The 24,493-nt window shown below is 41.8% G+C and overlaps 1 protein-coding gene across 7 annotated transcripts in view; it reads right to left on the bottom strand.

The window, feature by feature from the left end:
• The window catches only part of FAM149B1 (family with sequence similarity 149 member B1), a 302,939-nt gene that overhangs the window by 17,321 nt on the left and 261,125 nt on the right, over nucleotides 1–24,493 (bottom strand). For 6 of the 7 annotated variants that reach the window (XR_003857796.1, XR_003857797.1, XM_029609181.1 and 3 more), the window contains one exon: nucleotides 17,313–17,534. The exons of the other annotated variant lie outside the window; for it this stretch is intronic. Coding sequence is in view for 4 of the 6 variants with exons in the window: in XM_029609181.1 (XP_029465041.1) it covers nucleotides 17,313–17,534 (222 nt within the window). In the remaining 2 variants the exon portion in view is untranslated. The remainder of the gene's footprint in view (nucleotides 1–17,312; nucleotides 17,535–24,493) is intronic. 7 annotated transcript variants of the gene reach the window in all.

Below are 24,493 nucleotides of genomic sequence, written 5' to 3'. Positions count from 1 at the left end.
TTTCCTGGCGAGGACATACATTGGCTGTTTACAGTGACCTAGTCCCTGCTACACTGAAGTGGGGAGTGGAAATGAAAGAAGTCACTAATAAAATAAGAAAAGAGAACATTCGGTATAGATGGGTCTTTCCTTTTGGCATCTTGTTCACTGGAAGTGGCAACAGTTACAGAGCCAAAACGATAGTGGAGAACCATAGCAGCGATGAGATCAGCAGGTCTGGAAGTTACTGAATTACCATAGATGGCCACTAAAAAGTCAGTGGTACTTTCTTCTTCAATTAAGCGGGCCTTCTCATGCTGGCAATGAGTAGGGCCAGGGAAGAAATAACAAAAGACTTAAACATGAGATATCGAGATGTAGATGTATGACAATTGCACATGGAATTGCTAGACCTAAGTCTATAATTGGGCTCTTTATTGTTAAATGATATTGGCTTACAGGTCGGGTCACATCTGAGAGTTCAGGTCGTTCCTCTTTAGATATGGGATTAAGGTTTGTTTACTATAGTGGGAGGGGATGAAGGAATTACTGGGCATGGCAATTTTTTTTTGGGGGGGGGGGGGGGGGTTTCTGAAAGGGGAGGGAAGTCAAGAAATGTAGTTATGTGGATAGAATGTCTGTTGACAGTGGTTGTGCAGGGAAGTTTGGGGAGGTCTCTGGCTATGATGTGAAAGGGACATTCTGGGGATATTGGGGTCAATGGCAACTAAAAGGATAGTAATCCTTACATGTCAGGGGTCTAATATATCTACTAAAAGACAAATTTTATTTAAAGAATTAAAAGTGGAATGGAGGAATAGCCTAGTGGTTAGAGCAGTGGGCTATGAACCAGAAGACCTACTGTCGCTCCTTGTGACTTTGGGCAAGTCACTTTACCCTCCATTGCCTCAGGTTCAAAATTAAGATTGTAAGCCCTCTAGGGATAGGGAGATACCTACAGTACCTGAAGTACCACTTTGAAGTGCTGAAAAAAGCGGAATATAAATCTAAATAAATAAATGAAAAGGCTTCAGAATGACATTGCTTTTGTTCAAAATACCCATTTTAGAAAATGTGACGAGCGGTTATCGAGACATAGGGACTATGTGCATATCATTCTGGTATCTGCGTGCAACAATAAATCTAACTTGTTCTGGTTTAAAAGTTTAGTTTTCTAACTGTAGTCTACTCCACTTATTTTTCTTATATACACTCTGCTAAGTAAGACGACCACATTATTCCATAACTTTACTCCCTGTCCTCAATTCTGATAGATTACATGGACCTGTTGGCAAAGGGAAGTTATTGCAATGTTTAGGCAGGGTCATTTTCAAACAGCCCACGTGGAGCTAAAGTCTGTGGGTACTTTAGCTCGAATTTTCAAAGTGGACTTATGCACAGAAATCAAAATGCAAAGCCATGAATTCAGGGTGTAGAAATCCAAAGGAGCTATAAGATTGTGGGTGAGAAGCTGATATGTACTGACCAGGAGAAAGCCATGGGAGTGACAGTGTCTGATGATCACAAGGCAGTAGCTACAGCCAGGAGAATGCTGGGATGCATAGAGAGAAGCCTATTCACAGCAGAGAAAAAAAAAAGAACTGAGCATGGCACTGCACAGGTCATTAGGTGGCCTCACCTGGAATACTGTGGTCAGTTCTGGAGACCTCATCTCAGAAAGGATAGAGTCCAGAGAAAGGCAACTAAAATGATGTGAAATCTGTAGCAGAAGGTATATGAGATGAAACTTGGGGGATTTAAAAATGTATATCCGAGAGGAGAGGAGAGGAGAGGCAAGACGGGGGGAGTGGGGGGGGGGGGGGGAGAGAGAATATGATACAGACTTTTAAATATCTGAAAGGTATTAGTAATGCACAAAAGGCTAACTTTCAATGGAAAGGAAGTTCTGGAACCAGGAGCATGATATGAAGCTAAACAGAAGGTGTGGGACTAACAGTTGCAACTTTAAAAAACCTTGCCGGGCAGATTGGATAGGCCATTTATATCTTTTCTGCCATCATTTACTAGGTAAACTCTTCCGCAGACATACATACACGAAGGTATGCCTACTCCTGAGCACTGCATACTTTTTCTTTGAAATTTGGTGCAATTTCTGCAAGGAAAAATATCCTCAAACTTTGCAGCAAAATGGATAGTTTGAAACTGCATGCTAAATTAAAAAATATATTCATAATAAATCTCAAAACATAATCAGAAAAATCAGAAATATAGTGGGATTGGTGCAGTGGGGGCATGACTCTATAATGAGACCTTATGGAGGTAGCTGCTTCATTTGTTTTCAACTCTCTTTACTGAGGGTGTTCAGCTCAAGGTAGAACTGACCAGATTTAACGTTGTTCCCCCTCATATCCAGAGTCTTGCAAATCTGCACCACTCCTATAAAGAACCTGAAGGACAGGCTATATAGATGGATTAAGTTGGGCGCAGGTAGGATAAACTGAGTCATCATGCTACTCTCCCAAAAGGAATCAACCATACAACTAAGGATTGCTTTCACAAATTACATGTCCTCAAAAGAATAAAACCACTCTTCCACTTTCATGACTTCAGAACAGTTCTGCAAGCTATAATCTTCTCTAAGATAGATTATTGTAACTCTATCTTATTAGGTCTCCCCGCATCTCATACCAAACCTCTGCAGATGGTGCAGAACACGGCAGCCAGAATCCTGACTAACTCCAGGAGAAGAGACCACATCTCTCCAATCCTCAAAGACCTACATTGGCTGCCAATCCACTACCGAATCATTTACAAGTCCATTACTACCATTTACAAAACCATCCATCACCACGCTACGCTTAACCTACAATTCCCTTTTAAAAAACACACCTCCTCCAGACCCATTAGAGAGTCCTACAGAGAATTACTTCATGTACCACACTCTAAAACCTTTCAACACAAATCTCTCAGAGACCGAGCCTTCTCCACAGCAGGACCACCTCTATGGAACTCCATCCCACCGGACCTGCGACAGGAACCCTGCCTACTAACTTTCAGGAAAAGGCTCAAAACATGGTTATTTAAGAAAGCCTTTCCAGACCCCAACTGAACCCTAACTCACCATCAATTCACTATCAGACGTTAACATTACACTGTAAAACATACCATTGTAAATAATTGCTCTTTCTGTTTCTGTTAAAATTCCTATCGCCTATTTTCTTCTTCGACTCCCAGTTGTGAACATCCCTGTTTTATTGTAACTGCAACATTTCCAGTTTCGCACTTGTCATAGTTCTATTGTAGTTATTCATTTTATTCACCCCTTGTTTAATGTAAACCGGCATGATGTGATGCCTATCATGAATGCCGGTATAAAAAAAACACTAAATAAATAAATATTGCAAAAAAAAACAACAAACTTTCATGACATTGGCAATAAAAGATAGTCCTGCAAAGGGGTCTGATGTGGAGAGAGTTAAAGAAGGAGATACACCATAAAAGAGAATGCAAGTATAATGTCAGAGGATCCCTGAAGAGGCAGACATTTCTTCTGGTAGGGGACTTGAATATCAGAGAAATAGATCTGGCAGCAAGACGGAGGGCAACAAGAAAATCAACTACCAATAGCAGCCTAGGTTAACGCATACAAATCCCATTGCTGGAGCAAAAAGAAGAGAAGGCGAGGTTGATATAATAGTTCACTTAGATACAACCAAATCAGCATAGTACAGGAGTTGGAGAAATTAGGGAAGGGTTTTAGGCAGCAAGCAAAATCAGCAGCATTTTCTGAGGTATTACCTGTGTATGGTGAAAGGTCAGGTTAAGTTGCACCAGAATTTTCAACACATAGCAGAAGAGCTGGTGCAAAGGAGGAGAATTTAGTTCTTATCTGATAATTTCCTTTCCTTGAATCCAGTCAGACCAGTACAAATGAACGGATTATGCCCACCAACCAGAAGATAGAGATAGAGTGACAGGTTCACTGATGTCATCCCTTATTCACATCCGTGCTGACCTCAGTCTGCCAATACTACTTGAAACAAGCTAACTGTGGATTTTATAACATCTGTATTCGACATTAAAAAAAAGACATTTTTGTTCAACAGCAACCAGAAAAAACAAGCGCACACAGAATTAAATTTACAAATAGAAAGGAATTCATGCAGAGAAAACCAAGTTGCCACTTTGCATGTGTCCAGTAGAAACACCACCACAACTCCATCTTCAGGGCTCTGGGAAAAAGGGTAAAGCAGATAAATGCAGAGGTGGTATTCTCCTCAGTCCTCCCAGTTAAGGATAAAGGCCTAGGCAGGGAAGCTTGCATACAGGAGATAAATGAATGTCGACATGAGCATTTTGGCTTCCTTGATCATGGGATGATATTTCAAGGATTGTTGAGCAGAAATGGGATCTACTTGTCAAAGAAGGGGCACAGTATCTTTCTATTTTATTTATTTATTGCTTTTTTTTTTTTTATACCGGCATTCATGACGGAGTCATATCATGTCGGTTTACATAAAACTGGGGAACGATAACCTTAAATACATTAACATAGTAAAGATTCTACACAGAATGGCAAACCTACTGAGGAGAGCTTTAAACTAGAATCATTGGGGATGGGTGAACAAAACCCTAAGGTAATTGAAACATTAAATAATCATATAGAAATGGAAAACATGGGAAAAAAAGGCAATATTTGGAAAGCTATACACACTATTGCTCATAGTATGGGGAATAAAGTCCCAGATCTAGAGGCAAGACCTACTGAAACCCACACACACTGCTGAGATGACTTCCCTGATCTAATGCACAATCGAAGCCTTAGATGCTGCCTAACCCTTTTGAGCTCTACTGAACTAAACTAGGAGAGAAGTCATGACCAAATAATGCAGCAATTTGTATTTTTTTCTTTGACAAAATGCCTAGAAAACAAAGGCAAACAAATAATCTGAATCAACAGAAGACAGAACCACTTTCTGAAGAAAGGATAGAACCATATTAAACATGATCATATCCCTGGTGACACCAAAAGAGTCTCCCTGCAAAAAGCACCTGCAACTTCACGATACTCATTTCTGAATTATAAAACAAAATAAATACAGCCCTCAATGAAACAGCCTGAAAGCAAGTTCCCCAATAGGCTTAAACGTCAAACCTGACAAAAAAGTCAACCAACTTGAGGGCCCCAGATGTAACAGGAATCCTAACTGGGTACCTAAAGTGCCTCACTCCCCCCAGGAACACAAGCATCTGAGAGAGAGGATAAGGGCTTAATCAATATACACCCCATGTAGCATGCAATAATAGGAACATGCACCTTCAAAAAAAAAAAAAAAAAAGCATCAAACCCTTAGAGAAGCTTCCATGCTATAACTCTAGAATCATTGACACTGACACTTTCTTAGGGGACAACTAGCATCCAGTGCAACATTGTTCAAAAATTCTCCAGGCTTGAGATGACCTCCAAGTTTTGAAAAGAGTATTTATTACCTCTTGAGAATTACCTCCTATTTTATTTTTTGCTAGACAATCCCTTACAAGGAATAGGCGCAAGGCAAGACCAATCCAGTTCCTGAAGCAGAAAACGACCCCAAGATAGCAATTCTCTGCACCAAGGGAATTGCAATGGCTTCCCATGCAAAAAAAAATATATCATCGTATACCAATGGCAACCTGGTCAGTGTGAAGCCATACCCAGATGCCCTGAAAAAAAACAACCCTCTTCTTCCATGACCCTTAATGGGGAGAGTGATTCAAATACATACCGAATCACCTCTGCCAGGCAGCTCTCAACTAGATTCTCAAGACTGGTAAGAAGTTTCACTTTCTCCCTGTTGAAAGGTCAGTGCTTTTGTATTCTTGATAGTTGCCACCGGATCCAATAGTGGAACTCCCACTGGCCAGTATCCGATTACATGCTGCCGGAGAGAAAGACCACTCCATGGTGTCAATAACATTGCAACTGAGAAAATCTGCATTGATGTTCTCCACACCTGCTGGAGACAAGGCCAAACATATTTCCCAATTCCTTTCTGCCCTTCAACAAAACTACATCTTGTATTACTGGAACACTATGGTGCCTCCCTGATGGTTCACATGCCACAGTCTTGGCAATTCCAAACAATATCTTGATTGCTCGACTTCTTAGCAGAGGTGCCAATGGCAGAAGAGCCAACTGAATTGCTTTGGACCCAAGCAAGAAAGGAACCACCTTGTCCCTCTATGGACAACTGACCCTGTGCCACGTGTCCCAGAGAAAGTGCTCCTAATTCCAACCTTCTGGAAGTTAAATACCATTAATCAAGCTGGAAGACTCTTTTTCGCCACCTTCCACAATACTCAAGTACATAGGGACTAAGAAATCAAGGATATGAATAGCAGCACCATCTTCCTCTTCAGGAGAAAACATTCTGGCTCTAGGGTCAGAAAACAAAGACACCACTTCGAAACTGACTCAGCTTAAGAACGCTGAAACAACTGCAAACTAGATCACTGGAACTCATCAACTGTAGCAGCATACTAGCAGTCTGCCTCAAAACAGATGATCATCCATCATTTATCATCATTTCTTTCTGCCAGGATAGAAGTCCTTGATCACAGAATAAACTAAAGTGCCCACCTTTGGAAATCTCAACTTTACCTTATCCCGAGCGACCAACGTATACTAATTTGGCCAGAGCGCGACCTCCCTTAAAATTTGGCTCAAGGGAAAAAAAACCAACTCTAGATTAATCAAATTTGTAACTACTTATGTGGAGGAAATGTCTGAGAGAGTCTTCTAATAATGACTATAAGAGGATCCTCGGCTCCTTCTTATCCTCCAAAAAGTCAAATTTGCAAGGACTGGAAAAACAAAAAAATAAGTTCAGAGAGTTCTTCCATGTGGATAAGCACACTATTGCAGTACCAGTCTCCCCTTCAAAGGGGACCTCTCCCTCTTGCAACACCTCTTTATTGATATTGCCTTTTGGAACCTTAAGGCCAAGCAGGGAATTCTTAATTCCAAGTGATGATACTCAGAGCTGCACCCTGGACCTGTTTTTTTTATAAGCCACTTGCAGATTCAGAGGGAGCAGGAAGACCCAGAGCGGAACCTGGGACCAAACTATGTCCCATATTACAAATCTGCTGTAAGCACCTAATAAAAGTGCAAACAACAAAGCCCAGGTCACAGAACATTTTAAAAACTCCTTTGAAATCACAGACCATGGTAAGGAGGCCTGCACAGTTAGAGGAACTGAAATTACCGCATTAGAAGCTGCTGCAGTTCCCACTTGGCCTTTAGGGCTAAGAGGAGGCCCCCAGCTCTTCTTCAGTGCTCTGTGACTTTAAGATGGTCCTCAGTCAGTCCTGCCTCCACCATTCGGGGTCCAAAAGCACTAGGGATGCTTGACAGAGTGTCCAAGTGCAGTCCATGCCCCCCCCCAATCCAAAACTCAAAGCTCTGGAGCTTCCCCTGTGCCTTAGTACAATCATGGCACACTTTTGACCCCAACCAGCTTGAATCCTCCTCAGATTACAAGCATGGTTTCCTTCCTATGCTCTGCAGCAGTTGCCATCACTACCTGTTAGCATGGGCCTCCTCACAATCTGAACAAAAACATTTTTCGTCGACTGATCCAGGTTCTGCACCCCGATGAAGTCTCAATATTCAGTAGCTAGCTCACTGTTCCACTGGTCTGATTAAGCTGCTCTGGTTTTGTTTTGGGTTTTTTTTTTTTACACTTTATTTTTCCTCCACTGCAGGCGAATTAAGTCTCTTACAGGATAACTGCCAAATAAAAAAAAAAAAAGATGGTTTGAGGGGAGAAATGAAGAAAGAAGAGGGAGGGGAGAAGGGGGGAGGATTCCCAGTGCAGACCCCCAGACAAAGAAAAGACTCCTGGAAGCTCCTTAGTCCAGGCTTGCTTAACTGGGAGTGAGAACTAGTCTTTCACCTCAGGAGCTACCTCCAAATCTTTCCTTTCGGCCTACCAGGGCTGAGTCCACAGCACAGGATTGCCTACCATCTGCTGGAGACAGAGAATGCTGGCAGGCTGAAGTCGGCATGGATGCATATACTGGCTGAACCTGTTCATTTCTGTCTCCATCTGCTGGTCGGTGGGCATAATCCATTCTTCCGGATTGGTTTGACTGAATGAAGAGGAAGATGGTTTTGGATATCTTGCAGGCCTGAGTTGTACACAGAAGGATAAACAGACTATACAGCAGAGATTGTTACATCTGTATTTACTTATTAGTATTTATTTCCTTCCTTTTGAACTCTTGTTCCTTTGGTGTGGGTTACAATAGTTTAAGACCATTTGAGTACTATAAATTGGGTAATGTTTGGAGAACCAAGATCCTAGGTGAAAGGTTCAGATCATACATTCATAGAAATATAAACTAGATGAAGAGGGTGGCAGACAAGCTGAGAGAAGCAGCCTGTCATTCCCAAAACAAATGAGATTAGCACAGAAATACACAAAGGTCCATAGCTCACAGAGCTAACTGTAAAGAACAGGAGGACAATGGGGCAGATATTAAGATATATGAAGGGAAAACAAGGAAAAACTATATATTCATGGAAGATTGTAAGCACAAATGGCAGAATAGGGAAATGAGCATCTAAATAGCAGATGAACAGGAGTAGATTACAGGAAAATATCAGGCTGGGGAATTTTTTCAAAACCAGCCCATGGGGTATCTGATGCCTTCATGCACTTTCCCTGCAGCACGTGTCAACACCTCCCAAAAAGCAAGTCAAATTGACTGTGGAACCTGGCAAAATTAGCCACAAAAGCTTCAAAATAATCTTCATCTTTCCTAAATAACTAAGAAGTTGAGCATATTCTAGACCACGGGTGAACATAGCTGTAGCCCCCATTCTGTCCATGCAAACTGATTGGGTACCCCTACGCATCTGCTTATATCTCTTATAGAGATATAATCTGGATTTCCTGTCTGGTTCTTGAACCAGTTGCAAGCAGTGACACTTCCAGTCAGTGTCAGATACACATACACTCAGTCAAACAGATTTTTAGATTGCAGAAACGTTATTGGCACCTCAGATTACAAGCAGTGAAGACACTAGCGCGTCCCTAGCGCCTCCTTTTAGCCCGGAGCGGTGGCTGTCAGCGGGTTTGACAGCCGACACTCAATTTTGCTGGCGTCGGTTCTCGAGACCACTGATAGCCACAGGCTCAGAAACCGGACACCGGCAAAATTGAGCGTCTGGTTTTCGGCCCGACAGCTGCGGGCCAAATTCAAATTTTTTTTTTTGTTTTAACTTTTTTTTATTCTTCGGGACCTCCAACTTAATATCGCCATGATATTAAGTCGGAGGGTGCACAGAAAAGCAGTTTTTACTGCTTTTCTGTGCACTTTCCCGGTGCCGGAAGAAATTAGCGCTGACCCAAAGGTCGGCGCTAATTTCTTAAAGTAAAACGTGCAGCTTGGCTGCACGTTTTACTTTCTGTATCCCGTGCGCATACCTAATAGGGCCATCAACATGCATTTGCATGTTGAGGGCGCTATTAGGTGCCACGGGTTGGACGCGCGTTTTCCTCCCCTTATGAATAAGGGGTAAGGGAAAACGCGCGTCCAAGAGCAGGCTAACAGTGCGCTCCATCAGAGCGCACTGTACTGTATCGGCCTGACAACGAGAGTTCCCAGCCCAGCATTGCCGCATCATGGTGTAAAGTTCTTGCTTGCTGCCAGCCCTTCCCCATTCTTCAGCAGTGCCCTCCCTTTCCAGTCCCACTCTCTAGGAGACTCGTTGGTTTTACAGCCAGCTGCTTCTCTCAGAGTTCAGTATTGTCACCTTAGAAGTCTCCCCAACATTGCAAAGGCACTTCCCTCCTGGCTTACCCCCTTCCTTCCTTCTATGTTTTTAGCTTGCCTCTACAATCCTCCTATCACTCCAGTACATTCCCATTGACTACAGGGCTCTACCTACCTACCTACCTACTCCAGGGGAGGTGTTCCTTGGGCTTATAAAAAGTGAAAAATAAGCCCTGGCTGAGACTGGGGAGAGACATTAACCCAAAGCAGCACAGTTCCAGATGGAATCCTGTTTCTCTTTGGAGCCAGTGCAGCCAGGGCTGGTGCAAGGGTTTTGGGTGTCATAGGCAAACTTTAAAGACTTGCACACATTTCTGGTCCCACCCTTCCCACAAACAATTACAAATTATGCATTTATAGTAGCAGATTTTATATGAAAAAGAACATTAAATTTTCTAAAGGTAAAAATATCACTTGCAAGATGTATATTATTTACATGCACCTCTATGGTATCAACCAGAAAACTCTGCAAAAAAGACACCTGCAACCTGAGGGGTAGATTTTTAAAAAGTGCGCCTTCGCATACTTTTAGCAGATACGCGCGTAGCCGCGCGTATCTGCTAAAATCCTGGATCGGCGCGCGCAAGGCTGCCGATTTTGGGCAGCCGGCGCGCGCCGAGCCGCACAGCCTGTCTCCGTTCCCTCCGAGGCCGCTCCGAAATCGGAGCGGCCTCGGAGGGAACTCTCTTTCGCCCTCCCCTCACCTTCCCCTCCCTTCCTCTACCTAACCCACCCCCCCGGCCCTATCTAAACCCCCCCCCTACCTTTGTCGGTGGATTTACGCCTCCTGGAGGGAGAAGTAAATCCACGTGCGCCAGCGGGCTGCTGGCGCGCCGAGACGCAACCCGGGGGCGGTTCCGGAGGGCGCGGCCACGCCCCCGGACCACCCCGGCCCGAAACCACGCCCCCGGGCCCGCCCCCGAAACGCCGCGTCCCGCCCCCAAAACGCCACGCCGATCAGCCCCGCCCCCGACACGCCCCCCTTGAAAAACCCCGGGACTTACGCGAGTCCCGGGGCTCTGCGCGCGCCGGCGGGCCTATGGAAAATAGGCGCGCAAGGCCCTGCTCACGTAAATCCGGGCGGATTTACGTGAGCAGGGCCTTGCTCGCGTAAATCCGGGCGGATTTACGCGAGCAGGGCTTTTAAAATCCGCCCCTTATGGCATTAGGACTATTGTAAAGCATGTCAGCCCTCAAAAAGCTTTGAGTAAACTGAATTACAATATAGTAAGCCTCCCATACAAAAACAGCATTAACTGCTAGCACTCAAACAGCAACAACCATACCTATGAAAAGGCAACATTGCAAATATTACACCAGGCCCTAAAACACCAATACACCTGATATTAGGAAAACAGAACAAGTCAAGCTGTAATAGATGCCTACACAGAAACTACATTCTAGCAAACTACCTCACCTCAGTCACACATGCAGAATACAGACAGACCCTCACTAAATACAAATAAAGAGAAAGTATAACTAGAAACATGCAGATAAAAATTCAATTGGAAACCATAATAAGACAGACTCCATATGCAATGCAGCAAAAGTAAAACAGAAACATCATTCCTCATTAAATATCAAACAATAAAAGCAAGATATATAAGCCATCAATCATAATAGTAAAACCATACTCATAAAAAGAATAAATATTTCAAAGCAGCTGATAAATAGAACATTCAATGATTAGAAACATAATACATTGGGGTTTTTTTTCTAATTTTCCAAGCATCAATAAAATATTTTGTATATAATTATTCTCCTCTATCTCTTTCTATTTCTTACATTCCCAGTTCATTAGCCCTTGTTAATTGTAACTGCTTCTCTTCATCACGTTATTTATGTTTTTTGGTTGTATTATCCGCACCCCTGTTTTCTGTAAACCGACATGATGTGAACGAGTTCATGAATGCCGGTATAAAAAAACCTTAAATAAATAAATAAATAAATAAATAAATTACAAAACAGCAGATACATCAAACACCACCCACTAATTAAAACTAAAGCTAAAAAAAATCCCCTGCTCTCCATGCCTGGGAACTTTAGATTCCAGTCACCATGAGATTATTGTGATTTAGACAGGGGTGGGAGGAATGCACAAACTTTCTCCTCTCTCTCTCTCTCTCATATATACATTCTATATGTTCATTCTCATATAATCTCCCTTATGTTCTCTCACACACACATGCTGACTGGCTCACAAAGTCTGGCTCATACACATTTACTGACTCGCTTTTGCTCGCTTTTGCTGGTAGATTTGTAGTGGATTGGCCACTGTTGGAAACAGGATGTTGGGCTTGATGGACCCTTGGTCTGACCCAGTATGGCATTTTCTTATTTTCTTTTCTTATGTTCTTATGCTCACACACATGCTCACTGGTTTAAATGGTTCACTCATTCTCTCTCACTCAAACACATGCTTTGGAAACCACAGCAAGCCTGACTATTATGCAGTGCAACAATGGACAAACAGAAACAGCATTCCTCATAAAACATTAAGCAATAAAGTCAAGATATACAAATCATCATTCAAAATATTAAACCATATAAATAAATGAATATGTCAAGTAGGCAACAGCCAACAAATGTCCAGTAATTAAAATAGCTCACAAATTTTTCTAATATTTCCAAAACACCCAATATTTCAAATAGACACATGAAATAACACCCCAAATTTTAAAATAATAGGATTAAAAATCTCCAGCTCTCCATACCTGGGATCTTTGATTTCCAGTCACCCATAGATTGTTGTGGATTGGGGGAGGGGGCCTCACAATCTATTTTCCCTCTCCCCCCTCACACAAACACATCACACACACAGACTTTCTCACTCACTTACATATAGCTGTCACATACATAGACGCTCTTGTTCTCTCACATACAGTCTTTCTCGCTCTCATATACTCATGCAAGCTCACTCTCTCTTACATAAGCAGTCTCTCACACATATGCAGGCTCTCTCATATACACACAGATTCTGACACACATGCAGACTCTCTCATGCACATATACAGGTTCTCATACTCCCATAACCACAAAAGCTCTCACATACATACATGCAGGCTGTCTCATACACACACCCATGATCTCTTTCTTTCACATACATACCCAGTCAAACACTCTTTCACATACACATGCAGTCTCTCTCTCACATAGACACAAGCATACACACATACAGCTTCCAGGCTTCCCTTTTCTTCCAGGCCTTGTCTTTGGCCGCTATGGGATGGCAGTGCTGCTCCTCTCTGCTGGAAGAGAGTTGGAAGGAGGCCATTGCTATTGTGTTGCTCCTGCAAGGTGAGGGAGGGAGAGAGCAATGGCAGAATGGGCTCTGCCTCAGCCCTGCGAGTTTCTCTTCGGGCCACAGCAGGATGGGCTCTGCTGCGGCCTCATAGGCCTCTTTTCTGGCTGCGACAGTATGGGCTCTGCTCCAGCCCTGCAGGTTTTTCTTCAGGTATTGGCAGAATGTGCTCTGCCGCTGCCTTGTAGGCCACTCTGACATGGCCATCACATGCTTCTCTTTGGTCCACAATAGGATGAACTCTAGTATGGCCTCGCAGACCTCTCTTCCAGTCACATAACAATTGGCTCTGATGCGGCCCTGCAGGTTTCTCTTTGGGCTGCGGCTCTGCCAAGTTTTTCTTCAGGCCACATCATCCCCCTTTTCTTTTCTTTGGCCGCAGGCCAGGAAGTGAAAAAATCCAGGTGAAATATGTTGGTAGGATGAAGGTTAAATGGTCACGTTTTTAGTTGTCACCTAAACAGTGGATAATTTGCGATCTCCTTCAAGGGTAGTGGAGGAGACTCCTGAAAATGTTCTCTCTCTAATTTTAACCTGCTATAGAACATGGGCAGAAAGGTTCACCAGTTTCCTAGCTCAATTGGAATGCAAAAGATGGGAAGGCTGTTACAATTACATTTTATCACTCCAAATCTTGAATTCAGCAAGTTGCAGATTCCAAGATAGCATGGTTTTAACAGAAAAAGGTAATGCCAAACCACTCTGGTCTGACCAGAGAATTAGATCAGGGATGTACCATGGATCTGGTATATTTGTATTTTAGTAACATTTTTGATAATGTTCTGCAAAAGAGACTCATAAAATAAACTAAACAGCCAAGGTGGCTGACTGGATTAGCAACTGGATGAGTGATATGATAAACAGAGAATAGTAGTGAATGGAATTCATGCTAAGGAAAGAAGGGTGATCAGTGGAGTGCTTTAGGGATCTGTCCGATATTTTTGTGATCAATAATGCAAAGCAGTTAATAGGAAAGTCTTGTCTTTGCAAATGAAACTAAGATCTGTAACAGAGTGGATGTCCTTGAGCAGCAGAATAAGGAGTGATCTAAGAAAGCTTCAGGAGTAGTCATATGCACGACAGTTAAGTTTCAACACAAAAAAAACGCAAAGTTATGCAGTTTTAGGGAGCAAAAATCCAAGAGACCCCAGTACATGATGGAATAAAGGATGAGAAACCAAGGGGGTAATCATTTCTCATGGTTTTAAGGTAGCAAAATACTAACAAAATGGTAACCAGAACAGAAAGATGCTAGGGTGCACAAGAAGAGGCATAACAAGTAGAAACAAAGTAGGCGATAATGCCTCTGTACAGGTCATTAATGAAACCTCAACTGGAATATTGTGTCCAGTTCTTGAGGTTCCAACAGCAAATAAAACAGAATAGAAGGAATCAAAAGGATGAATAGTAGAATGATGGTATCTATACCAAAAGCACTATGAAATGAGACTTAAGGACTTCACAATGTGTACCCTAGAGAAGAGAAGAGAGAATATAATACAACAATCAAATACCCCAAAGATATAATGCGTTATGCATTAGAAGCTAACATTTTTCAGTGGAAAGGAAGTTCTAAAACAAGAGGTCATGATATGAGGCTCAAATGGGGTAGACTCAAGACTAACATTAGAAAAGATTTCTTCCCAGATAGGGTGGTGAATGCATGAAATAGTCTTAGTGGAATTGGTGGAGCCAAAAAACAACAGACATAGAAACATAGAAATGACGGCAGAAGAAGGCCAAACGGCCCATCCAGTCTGCCCAGCAAGCTTCACACATTTTTTTCTCATACTTATCTGTTTCTCTTAGCTCTTTGGTTCTATTTCCCTTCCACCCCCACCATTAATGTAGAGAGCAGTGATGGAGCTGCATCCAAGTGAAATATCAAGCTTGATTAGTTAGGGGTAGTAGGGGTAGTAACCGCCGCAATAAGCAAGCTACACCCATGCTTGTTTTACCCAGACTATGTTATTCAGCCCTTATTGGTTGTTTTTCTTCTCCCCTGCCGTTGAAGCAGGGAGCTATGCTGGATATGCGTGAAGTATCAGACTTCAAGAGTGTGTGAAATAAGCACAGAAGATTTTTATTTGTGAAGAAATGAAGGGAAATCCAGATATCAACTGTGGTATATGGCACTACAAAAGGAAACAAACTGGGATCATATTCTGTTTCTCTGATTAATTTTGTAATATTTCCTCCCTGAAGATAGCTAGCAATGGTCTCTATTATACATCTGACACACACTGGTGTTCATATTGTTTGATCTCCGACTAGAATCTTGTTCTCTGAAATTCAAAAAAAAGCTAAAGATTTGGCTCTTTAAACAGGCATATCCGGAACTGGACTCCACTTAGTCCCCTCCTTATCCCTGCACTTTTTTCTCTTGTCTCCTTCCAGTTTTCAGTTTCCCTCCCTCCCCCTCCTTCTCTTCCTGTCCGCCTTCCTTCCTCTTCCCTTGGTTATACGCCACTGTTGTTCCCCCACAACCTTTACCCTCCCCCCCCACTAATCACTCCATTGTACTTTTTCCAAGACTAACTGCCATTCTATATCTCATAATTATCAAGATTGTATATTGTTATGATATTGTTTATTCGCAAGTTCCTGTACCTTGTCATTTTGTTTATCCGCAAGGTACTTCTCCTTCCTCAGTTTCTCCTTTGCCATTTTTTCTCTCTCTCCTCCGGTTTCAAAGTAGTACCTCGCTGTTTTCCCCCCCCTGTTCCACCTTCCCTGTCCCTGTCTTTTGTATTTCTTCCATTTTTCTCCTTCCCCGCCTGTTCTTATTCGTCTTTGTCTTGCCCCAGTAACCTTAGCCCTCCCCCCCCTTACCCCCCTCCCCCCATGCTCTTACAAGACCTCATGCCATGTATTATTGTATATTTTGCAAGTTTGCATATTGTGCTGATTGGCAAATTTTTATTGTATATTTTTTGTATAGTTTGCAAGATTGTATATTGTGCTTATTGGCAAGTTGATGTAACTTTCTACTTTGTTTTACTCCAAGGTACTGTTCCTACATTAGTTTTTTTCTGTCCTTTTTCACCCTCTATTGCCGGTTCATACTATTTCCTTGCTGCTCCCTCTCCCCCCCCCCTTCCCTGTTTTTTGTATTTTCCTTCAGTTATATGTAAACCGATATGATGTACCCACGAATATCAGTATAAAAAAGCTATTAAATAAAATAATAAAATAATATTGCGTCAGTTAGTGTTGCAGCTGTACAGTGACCCCGACATACAATAGTGCACTGTTAAATAAAGCTTTTTCAGTTAACATTTAAAAATATTAGCTGCTATACATTTTGGGATTTGACACACTCCAGCGTACTGTGTGTTACCTCCATGGGCTTGTCAAGCACCCCTCATTCTTGAAACAATTTTCAGATCCTCCCCAGGAAGCCATCCAAGACAATGAAAATTACAGCCCAAATACCTTTCATTACTTCTTTGAAGGGTTTATTAGTGTATTTATAGTCTCCTCTTCCAAAGCTCATAGCTCTGCAGTACAGTGTTAATCATTCTCGCATACATACTGAAGCCTAGCTGAAAAGCTAAAATATGGCTTTAAAGCAAATTCCAGCAAAGCTGGTCAACAATCATGTATTCAATAATTCAGTTATGGGTATGACCATTATATTACATTTCTAAATTAGAACAATCATGAATTCAATAATTCAGTTATGGGTATGACCATTATATTACATTTCTAAATTAGAACAATCATGAATTCAATAATTCAGTTATGGGTATGACCATTATATTACATTTCTAAATTAGAACAATCATGAATTCAATAATTCAGTTATGGGTATGACCATTATATTACATTTCTAAATTAGCAGCAAGCTCGCTCTGCTTTCACAGCTCTTGGATGCCCTGTGCCCCATCCCATTAGGGGAACAGCCCTTGATATATTTGTAGTCTGACAGGACCCAGAAGAGTAAGAGATCCATTGAGGGTAGGAAGAATATTTTGATCTTATAAGTTAAAAAATGAAAGGCTATAAATATTTTTGAATGTAGCATTCCCTTCCACAGGATGTTCGATATTGTACAATTGGATAGCATATGAACGGGGGAGAAATATTCTTTGTTTGGCTTGGTCATGCTAACATGACGATTAGACAGCAAGAAGCAATGATTTTCAGTGACAACCATGGGGGTGAGAAAAGCAGCAGATCATTGTAAGTGACAGCATTGAGTCTGCAGTCCTGAGAATGTGAAGGGCAAAGCTCTCCTGGAACTTACAGACGTATTCCTCGAACGACTTCCTCCAAGGATTTGGGAGTGCTGGAGCGTGAAGGGTTGGTGCTGATTGGATGTAAGGTTCGGGGTGGGTTGCGCCTCCGGGAAGACTGTGCAGAATGGGAGACAGAGGATGTGCTGTGCTCCAAGGGGCGAGATGGCCAGGCTCTGCTGGAGAGGAAAACTCCAGGGGCAGACCTCACAGGTATCTTTTCATCGCAGTCCCTAGGAATGACCAATACAAGAAAAACACATGCACATAGCAGGTCTACAGAAACATGGAGAAAATAATATGCAATAATTAGACAGTGTAATATCTCTTAGACACATTAGTCCTGACGAAAGTGACATTACTTACCTGGAATTGCTCTCTGATAACTCCCTACAGTCACACACCTGAATCAGGAAACTGAATTGCATGCCATTTGGAGACTATCTAGATCACCTCTAAAAAAGCTTACACACAAAGATGGAAAGGGTTTGGCATGCCACTAGCTTAACTGTCCCTTAGTTTAATGATCACCATAGAAATACAAAAAGGGGAGAAAACAACTCTCAAAAAGGGAGGCAGATCAGTTATTTGACTCCATTAAGATGCTAGTATTAAAGGGAAGACACTTTACTTTTTCATTCATAAGTAGGCTCAATAGGAGTTACACATTTGGTACTTACTAAGAGTTGTCTTAAAAAGTGGGAAAGACAAAAATAATGTTAATGGCAGAAAAAACATATTTGCCATTGTGAACAATTCAGTTTTTTTCAAATTATTTTTTCATATTTAACAGAAAACATGAACAAAGGAAGTGAAGATAACCCTAGAAAAGCAACGGAAATTGGGACTAGAAAGGTGCGAGTTGGGCTTTACTCTAAGGAAAGATCTAATACCAAATTTTATTTCTAACAAAAGCCAGTATTAAAGGCAATAATATTTAGTAAATGTAGGGACTGAATCACATGTTGCAGTCTTGGAAATTTTTTCTGAGGAGGTAGACCTCAAGTTGGCAAATAATGTTATCATCGTCTAAATGTATGGGCTTTGATGTGCCTCTTAAAGGGCAAATCTGCAAGGGAGTAACACAGAGAAATGAAATGAGCTACACAATTTAAGGATGATAATTTTGTCATAGGGACTACTGGCCTATTGATGTCAAAAAGCTGGGTTACCTCTCTGATCAATTTGTAAATCTCTCAAAAGGTAATATTTCTGATTTGTTGGAGTTTATGGAGAAGCCCAACAGATTCCTCAGGATTTCCATAATGCTGAGTGACAGCAGCATGGTCTGAAATAAATATCAAAATGTCATCTCCTGATGTGGTAAGAAACTCCGAGAAGGAAATTGTTTCTTTCAAAGAATCAGAGTGTGACTGCTCGTGATGCAAGCTTTTTATTAAAATTCCCATGTAAATATGTTGTGAAATATGAAGGATCTAAATACTTTTATTTGATCCAAAGCAGCTAAATGCTTTTCTTTAAAACCATAGAGGTAGATCTTAAATAAGTACGCGTGCGAACAGAAGTATGCCGGATTTTATAAGATATGCGCGCAAAATCGTCAGTCTGCGAGCGCCGAGCCGCACAGCCTGCCTCCATTCCCTCCGAGGCCGCTCCGATTTTGCAGCGGCCTCGGAGGGAACTTTCCTTCCGTGTCCCCCCACCTTCCCCCATCTACCCCACCCCCCGGCCCTACCTAAATCCCCTCCCCTACCTTTGTTGTGCAAGTTACGCCTGCCGCCTCGGCATCCCCCAGCACAGGCCGCAGGGGACACGCCCCCGGACCGCCCCTTTTACGAAGCCCCGGGACTTGCACGCGCCAGTGGCCTATGCAAAATAGGTGCGCCGGCGCAGGGCTTTTAAAATCTAGCCCATAGTGTTCTAGAAGAGATTGTTTCATAATCCTATTTGGATTAAGGCTTAATGATTATATTTGCATTGCTTTACTTATATAAATTTTTTTACGTTCTCCCCCATATGTGGACTAAATATATATTTCACATAGTAATGATGGCAGAAAAAGACCAAATGGTCCATCAGTCTGCCCAGCAAACTTCATATAGTAGTAACTGCTGCTCCGTGCAAGTTACCCCCATGATTCTGTTAAGGGTAGTAATATTAAAGATCAAAACCAAACAACTGTCAAACCCACAACAAAATTACTGCTAGCAACATTTTAACAGAGTGAGCAGCCTTCCTGATAATTCATACAACGCTTTGCTTTTGGACTTGGCCATAGAAGGAATCCTGCAATTTTTCCATATCTGCGCATCAGTATCCTAGACCATAAAAGCCAGGGCCCAGCATTGGTTGTCATCTGAATCCAATTCCCCTTTTCTCCCCCGCCCCCACACCCTGCCATTGAAGCGGACAGCGATGCTGCAGTTGTGTCAAAATCATGTATGCTAATTCCTTAAGGGTAGCAATCCCCATGTGTCAAAATCATATAAGCTGGAGCCAAGATGGCCCACATGAACACACAACTCATGGTTGCTTCACGATTTCCTCAAACTATGAGATATGCTTTCTAAACGGAAAGGGCGAGTAAGGGTTTTTCCTTCCAACCCCTCTCTTTCCCTGAAGCAGTATACCAGTCTTGAGTTTGCAACTCCTGTTTCTGCAAATGAGCAGAAAATTACTCCCATTGTCATTTCGGGTGGAGGAGAGCCCTATTCAACCGGGAACGAGGCATCGCTTAGTTCACTCTATAGTAGTTTACCACCAGTAGAGTGAGATCAGGCTACTGCTGGAGACTTTGAGGCACAGAGAGATGACCTCATAGAGGGTGCCTCGATGGAAGAAGTGGCCAGTAGTTTTTCTTTGATCATACCTGATGTAGGTGTCTAACCATGGGACAGAAGGATGGATTTTTTCCCCCATAATTGTTATCAGTGGTGGTTTCAGATGACTCGGACTATCAACCCTTAGACTCTTCTGCTCCGGGTGAGTCTATTGCCCCAGTTCATTTTGCTGTTTCAACTAAGTCGCTGGTGGTTACTTTGGACTCTAGTGGTCAGCTTGTCTACCTCTTTTTCTGGGTGCTCTAACAAAGTTAATACCCTTTCTTTAAGAGTTGACTCTCTTGCTCAAGATCAATTCAAAACTCAGCATGAATAGGCTTAGCTGGATTCAATTGCTTGAAAAGGCTGTTCAAAAAGTGGAATCTGTAAATGTTACAATCATTCAGGAACAAAGTTTTTTGACTCAAATGATAAGAGTATGTGGAAAATTGTCTCAGGTATTTGAGTCTCCGATTTACTAACTTTCCCAAAGTTATTGGTGAATCTCTAAAATTAACTCAGAGAAAATATCTAATATGTTACTTTAAAAATCTGAATGAGTTTCCTGGGCCAGTCAGAATTGATCCTGACTTGGCAAAGGTAACACAAGGAGGAGAGGCTTCCTGGCTTTAAACCAGAACGTACATGCTCTTGGAGCATCCTTCTTATTAAGATACCCTTGTAGGCGTATAGATTAATTGAGAGCTATTTTCTTTATTCCAGAGCAGTTCAAGAGTTTCTTGGATATAAGCAAGTAGGCTGTTCCACTTGTGTCCACAATGTCTATCATATAAGATATAGGAACAGGTTTCATGCTATGGTCATTTCCTAAGTCTTTTTCCCTTTTTGTTAAGTTTTCTTTTTCACTTCTCCCTCCATGGTTGGAAGGACTACATTTGAGAGAATGATGATTTGTAAATCTCTTGTTTCCTTGAATAATGATTATTTTGTAATTTGTTTTTCTTTTTCTCTTCTCGCTGATGTTTCTGTGCAAATATCTTCTTTGTATTATGACGGAAATTAATAAATACAAAGTTTAAAAGAAAAAAAATCATGTAAGCTAATTAAGGGTGGTAATCCCCATACTTTCTTTTAGAGGTAGCAGCTGCCACTCCATGCTGATTACTCCCATGCACTCTTTTCTTAATTTTCAACTCTAGCCTTTAGGGATCCTCAGTGTTTATTCCATACATTTTTTAATTCATTTACTGTTTCTGTTTTCACCACGTCTTCCTGAAGAGCATTCCAGGCATCCATCACCCTCTCAGTGAAAAAATATTTCCTGATATTGGTTCTAAGTCATCCCCCTTGAAGTTTCATATCATGACCCCTAGTTCTACTGTTTGCTTTCCTCTGGAAAAGGTTTGAGGAAAATGCATCATTAAAACATTCAGGTATCTGAAGGTCTGTATTGTATCTATCCTGAACCTCCTCTCTTCCAGGGTGTACATATTCAGATCCTTCAGCCTCTCCTCATAAGTCTTCCAGTACAGACCCCGCACCATTCTGATTGCCCTTCTCTGGACCACCTCCATCCTATCTCTATTCTTTTTTAGATATGGTCTCCAGAACTGAACACAGGTGAAGCCTCATCAAGAACCTGTACAAAGGCATTATCACCTCTTTTTTTTACTTACTGGTTATTCCTTTCTCTATGCAGCCCAGCATTCTTCTGGCTTTAGCTACCACCTTGTCACATTGCTTTACTGCCTTCAGAGGTCCCTCTCCCAGTCTGTATTTTATTTATTTATTTATTTATTTAAAGTCTCTTATATACCGATGTCCGTTCGCACATCGCATCGGTTCACAAAAAACAATAACTTTTGGGCGGAGCCCTTACATAGAACAGATATAAACAGTTAAATTACATATAAATTACATACATGTATGCATTAGTCTTTCACCCCCATCACATACAGCTCTTTTGGATTACTGCACTTCTTGGCATTGAATCCCAGCTGCCAAGTCTTTTACCACACTTCAAGCTTTTTTAAAATCACTTTTCATTCTCTGTACTCCTTCAGGTATGTCTGCTGCAGATCTTAGTATCAATCGCCAATAAACAAACTTTACCTTCTATCCCTCTGCAATGTCGCCCACAAAGATACTGAACAGAACCAATCCCAATACCGATCCCAGTGGCATTCCACTTAACACTGTTCTCTCTTCAGAGTAGGTTCCATTTACCATTACACGCTGTCTCTTGTCAGTCAACCAGTTTGTAGTCCACTCCACTACCTTGGCACAGAGACCTAAGCTTCTCATTTTATTTGCGAGCCTCTTATGAGGGTCTGTATCAAAAGCTTTTCTGAAATCCAAGTAAATCACATTTAGCAATCTTCCTCAATCACCATATCAAAAAAATCAGATTTGTTCGACAGGACCTTCCCCTGGTGAATCCATGCTGCCTTGGGTCCAGCAACTCACTGAATTGTAGATAGTTCTCTATCCTTTCCTTCAACAGTGTCTCCATTAAACATTTTCCCACCACTAAGGTGAGGCTAACCGGCCTATAGTTTCCAGCCTTCTCTCTGCTATCACTCTTGCGAAGCGGGATCACCACAGCTCTTCTCAAGTCACACGTTAGCACTCCCATTTTTAGGAATCTATTGAACAGGATCTGCCAGAACAGCTCTGAGTTCTCTCAGTATCCTGGGATATATCTCATCCCACCCCATGGCCTTGTCCACTTTCAGTTTTCTTAGTTCTTCTCATACACGCTCTTCTGTAAATGGAGTTTTGTCTACACCACCCCCCATCTTCGATCTTCTCAATCAGCAATGGTCCTTCTCCAGGGTTTTCTTCTGTGAATATCGAACTAAAATATTTGTTTAATATTTCTTCCATTTCTTTGTCTCTCTTCACACATTGCTCCTTGCCACCTTTCAATTTCACTATTCCACGTCGGACCTCCCTTCTTTCTATGATATATCTGAAAAATGTGTTGTCACTTTGCTTTATCTATTTGGCAATCCTTTCCTCCATTTGACCTTTTACTTTTTTGTTTTCTTTGTCTCCCTTAGTTTCACCATGTATTCTTCCCTGTGTTCTTCTTTTTGGGATCCTTTATATGTCTTGAACTCTATTCTTTTTGCCTTTATTTTAGCCACTTCCTTTGAGAACCAGATCAGTTTCTTTTTCCTCTTACTTTTGTTTACTTTCCTAACATATAGATTTGTTGCCTTTGTAATAGTTCCTTTTAATTTGACCCACTGTTGTTCCATCTCACCCATTTTCTCCCAGTCTTCTAGTTCATCCTCCAAAAACATGCCCATTTTGACAAAGTTAAAATGGGCATGTTTGTGATATCAAACCATACAGTCTGATGAGCACTAGTGCTCAGGTGGGGACCTATGCAGACAGAGACATTAACCCTATTTATGAGCACTAGGTTGAGTATCACACCCTCCCCTTGTGGGTTCTATTACCATTTGTTTCAGCAGAGCCCCTTGAAGGGTATCTACTATCTCTCTACTTTGTGTAGGCTCCGCAGAAAGGATACTCAAACCTACATCCGGCAGATTAAAATCTCCATCAAGCAACACTTCTCCCTTCTTTCCCACCTTTTGGATGTCTTCGACCAGATCTCTGTCCAGCTCTTCTGTCTGAATTGGAGGCCTGTAAAACCACACCGATGTAAATGGAAGCACCATCTTTTTTTTTTTTTAGGACAGCCTTTAATGCTTCTTCCCTATCCCATTTACCTGGCATTTCAGTTGCTTGGATATTTTTGACTCTTCCCCTTTCCTGCATTCTCTGTCCTTCCTTAAGTTACAGCCAGGGATGGCTGCATCCTAATCATGAGACTCAGTGAACCATGTCTCTGTAACAGCAACAATGTCCAAGTCCACCTTCACGTCTGGGATTTTATTGCCCAGACTATAAGCATTTGTGGTCATAGCTTTCCAACTTTTCTCCCTTGGTTTGCTGCTCTTCTTAATCTCCTTTTTTTAGCTGATTGATTTTTATTATTTTCTCCTTTCGCTTCCTATATCATTTGGGAGGGACTTGCCAATTTCATTGACCACCTCTTGTCTCCCTTGTCTTCTAGTTAATGTCTGATAAAGTTTGATCTGAATTTCTCGCTTAGCATCCTCTTTCCTGCTAAGGACAAATGTAGACTATTCTTACCATATAATCTTCTGCTGTTCCATGCACTTAATAGTTATCCATCCAAATGGCTTACCCGGCTACATTCAGCCCTTATCTAGCTATTTTCTAGCTAGGTAACTAGTTACCTACTACAATTTAGTCATATAAAAAAAAAAAAAAAAAGAGGCGTTTCGGGTAGGAGCTAACCTAGTCGAATATCAGGTATATTCAGCAAGGTTAGCCAGATAATTTTAGACCTGCTTCAGAGCAGGTCTAAAAAGCCTCATGTGGCCAGATAACTTGCTTGGATATCCTCAGAA

Source organism: Rhinatrema bivittatum, chromosome 7, assembly GCF_901001135.1.
Source record: "Rhinatrema bivittatum chromosome 7, aRhiBiv1.1, whole genome shotgun sequence".
Taxonomy (NCBI): domain Eukaryota; kingdom Metazoa; phylum Chordata; class Amphibia; order Gymnophiona; family Rhinatrematidae; genus Rhinatrema; species Rhinatrema bivittatum.
Note: the sequence above shows the minus strand (reverse complement) of the source record. Positions and strands in the feature narration are given on the sequence as shown.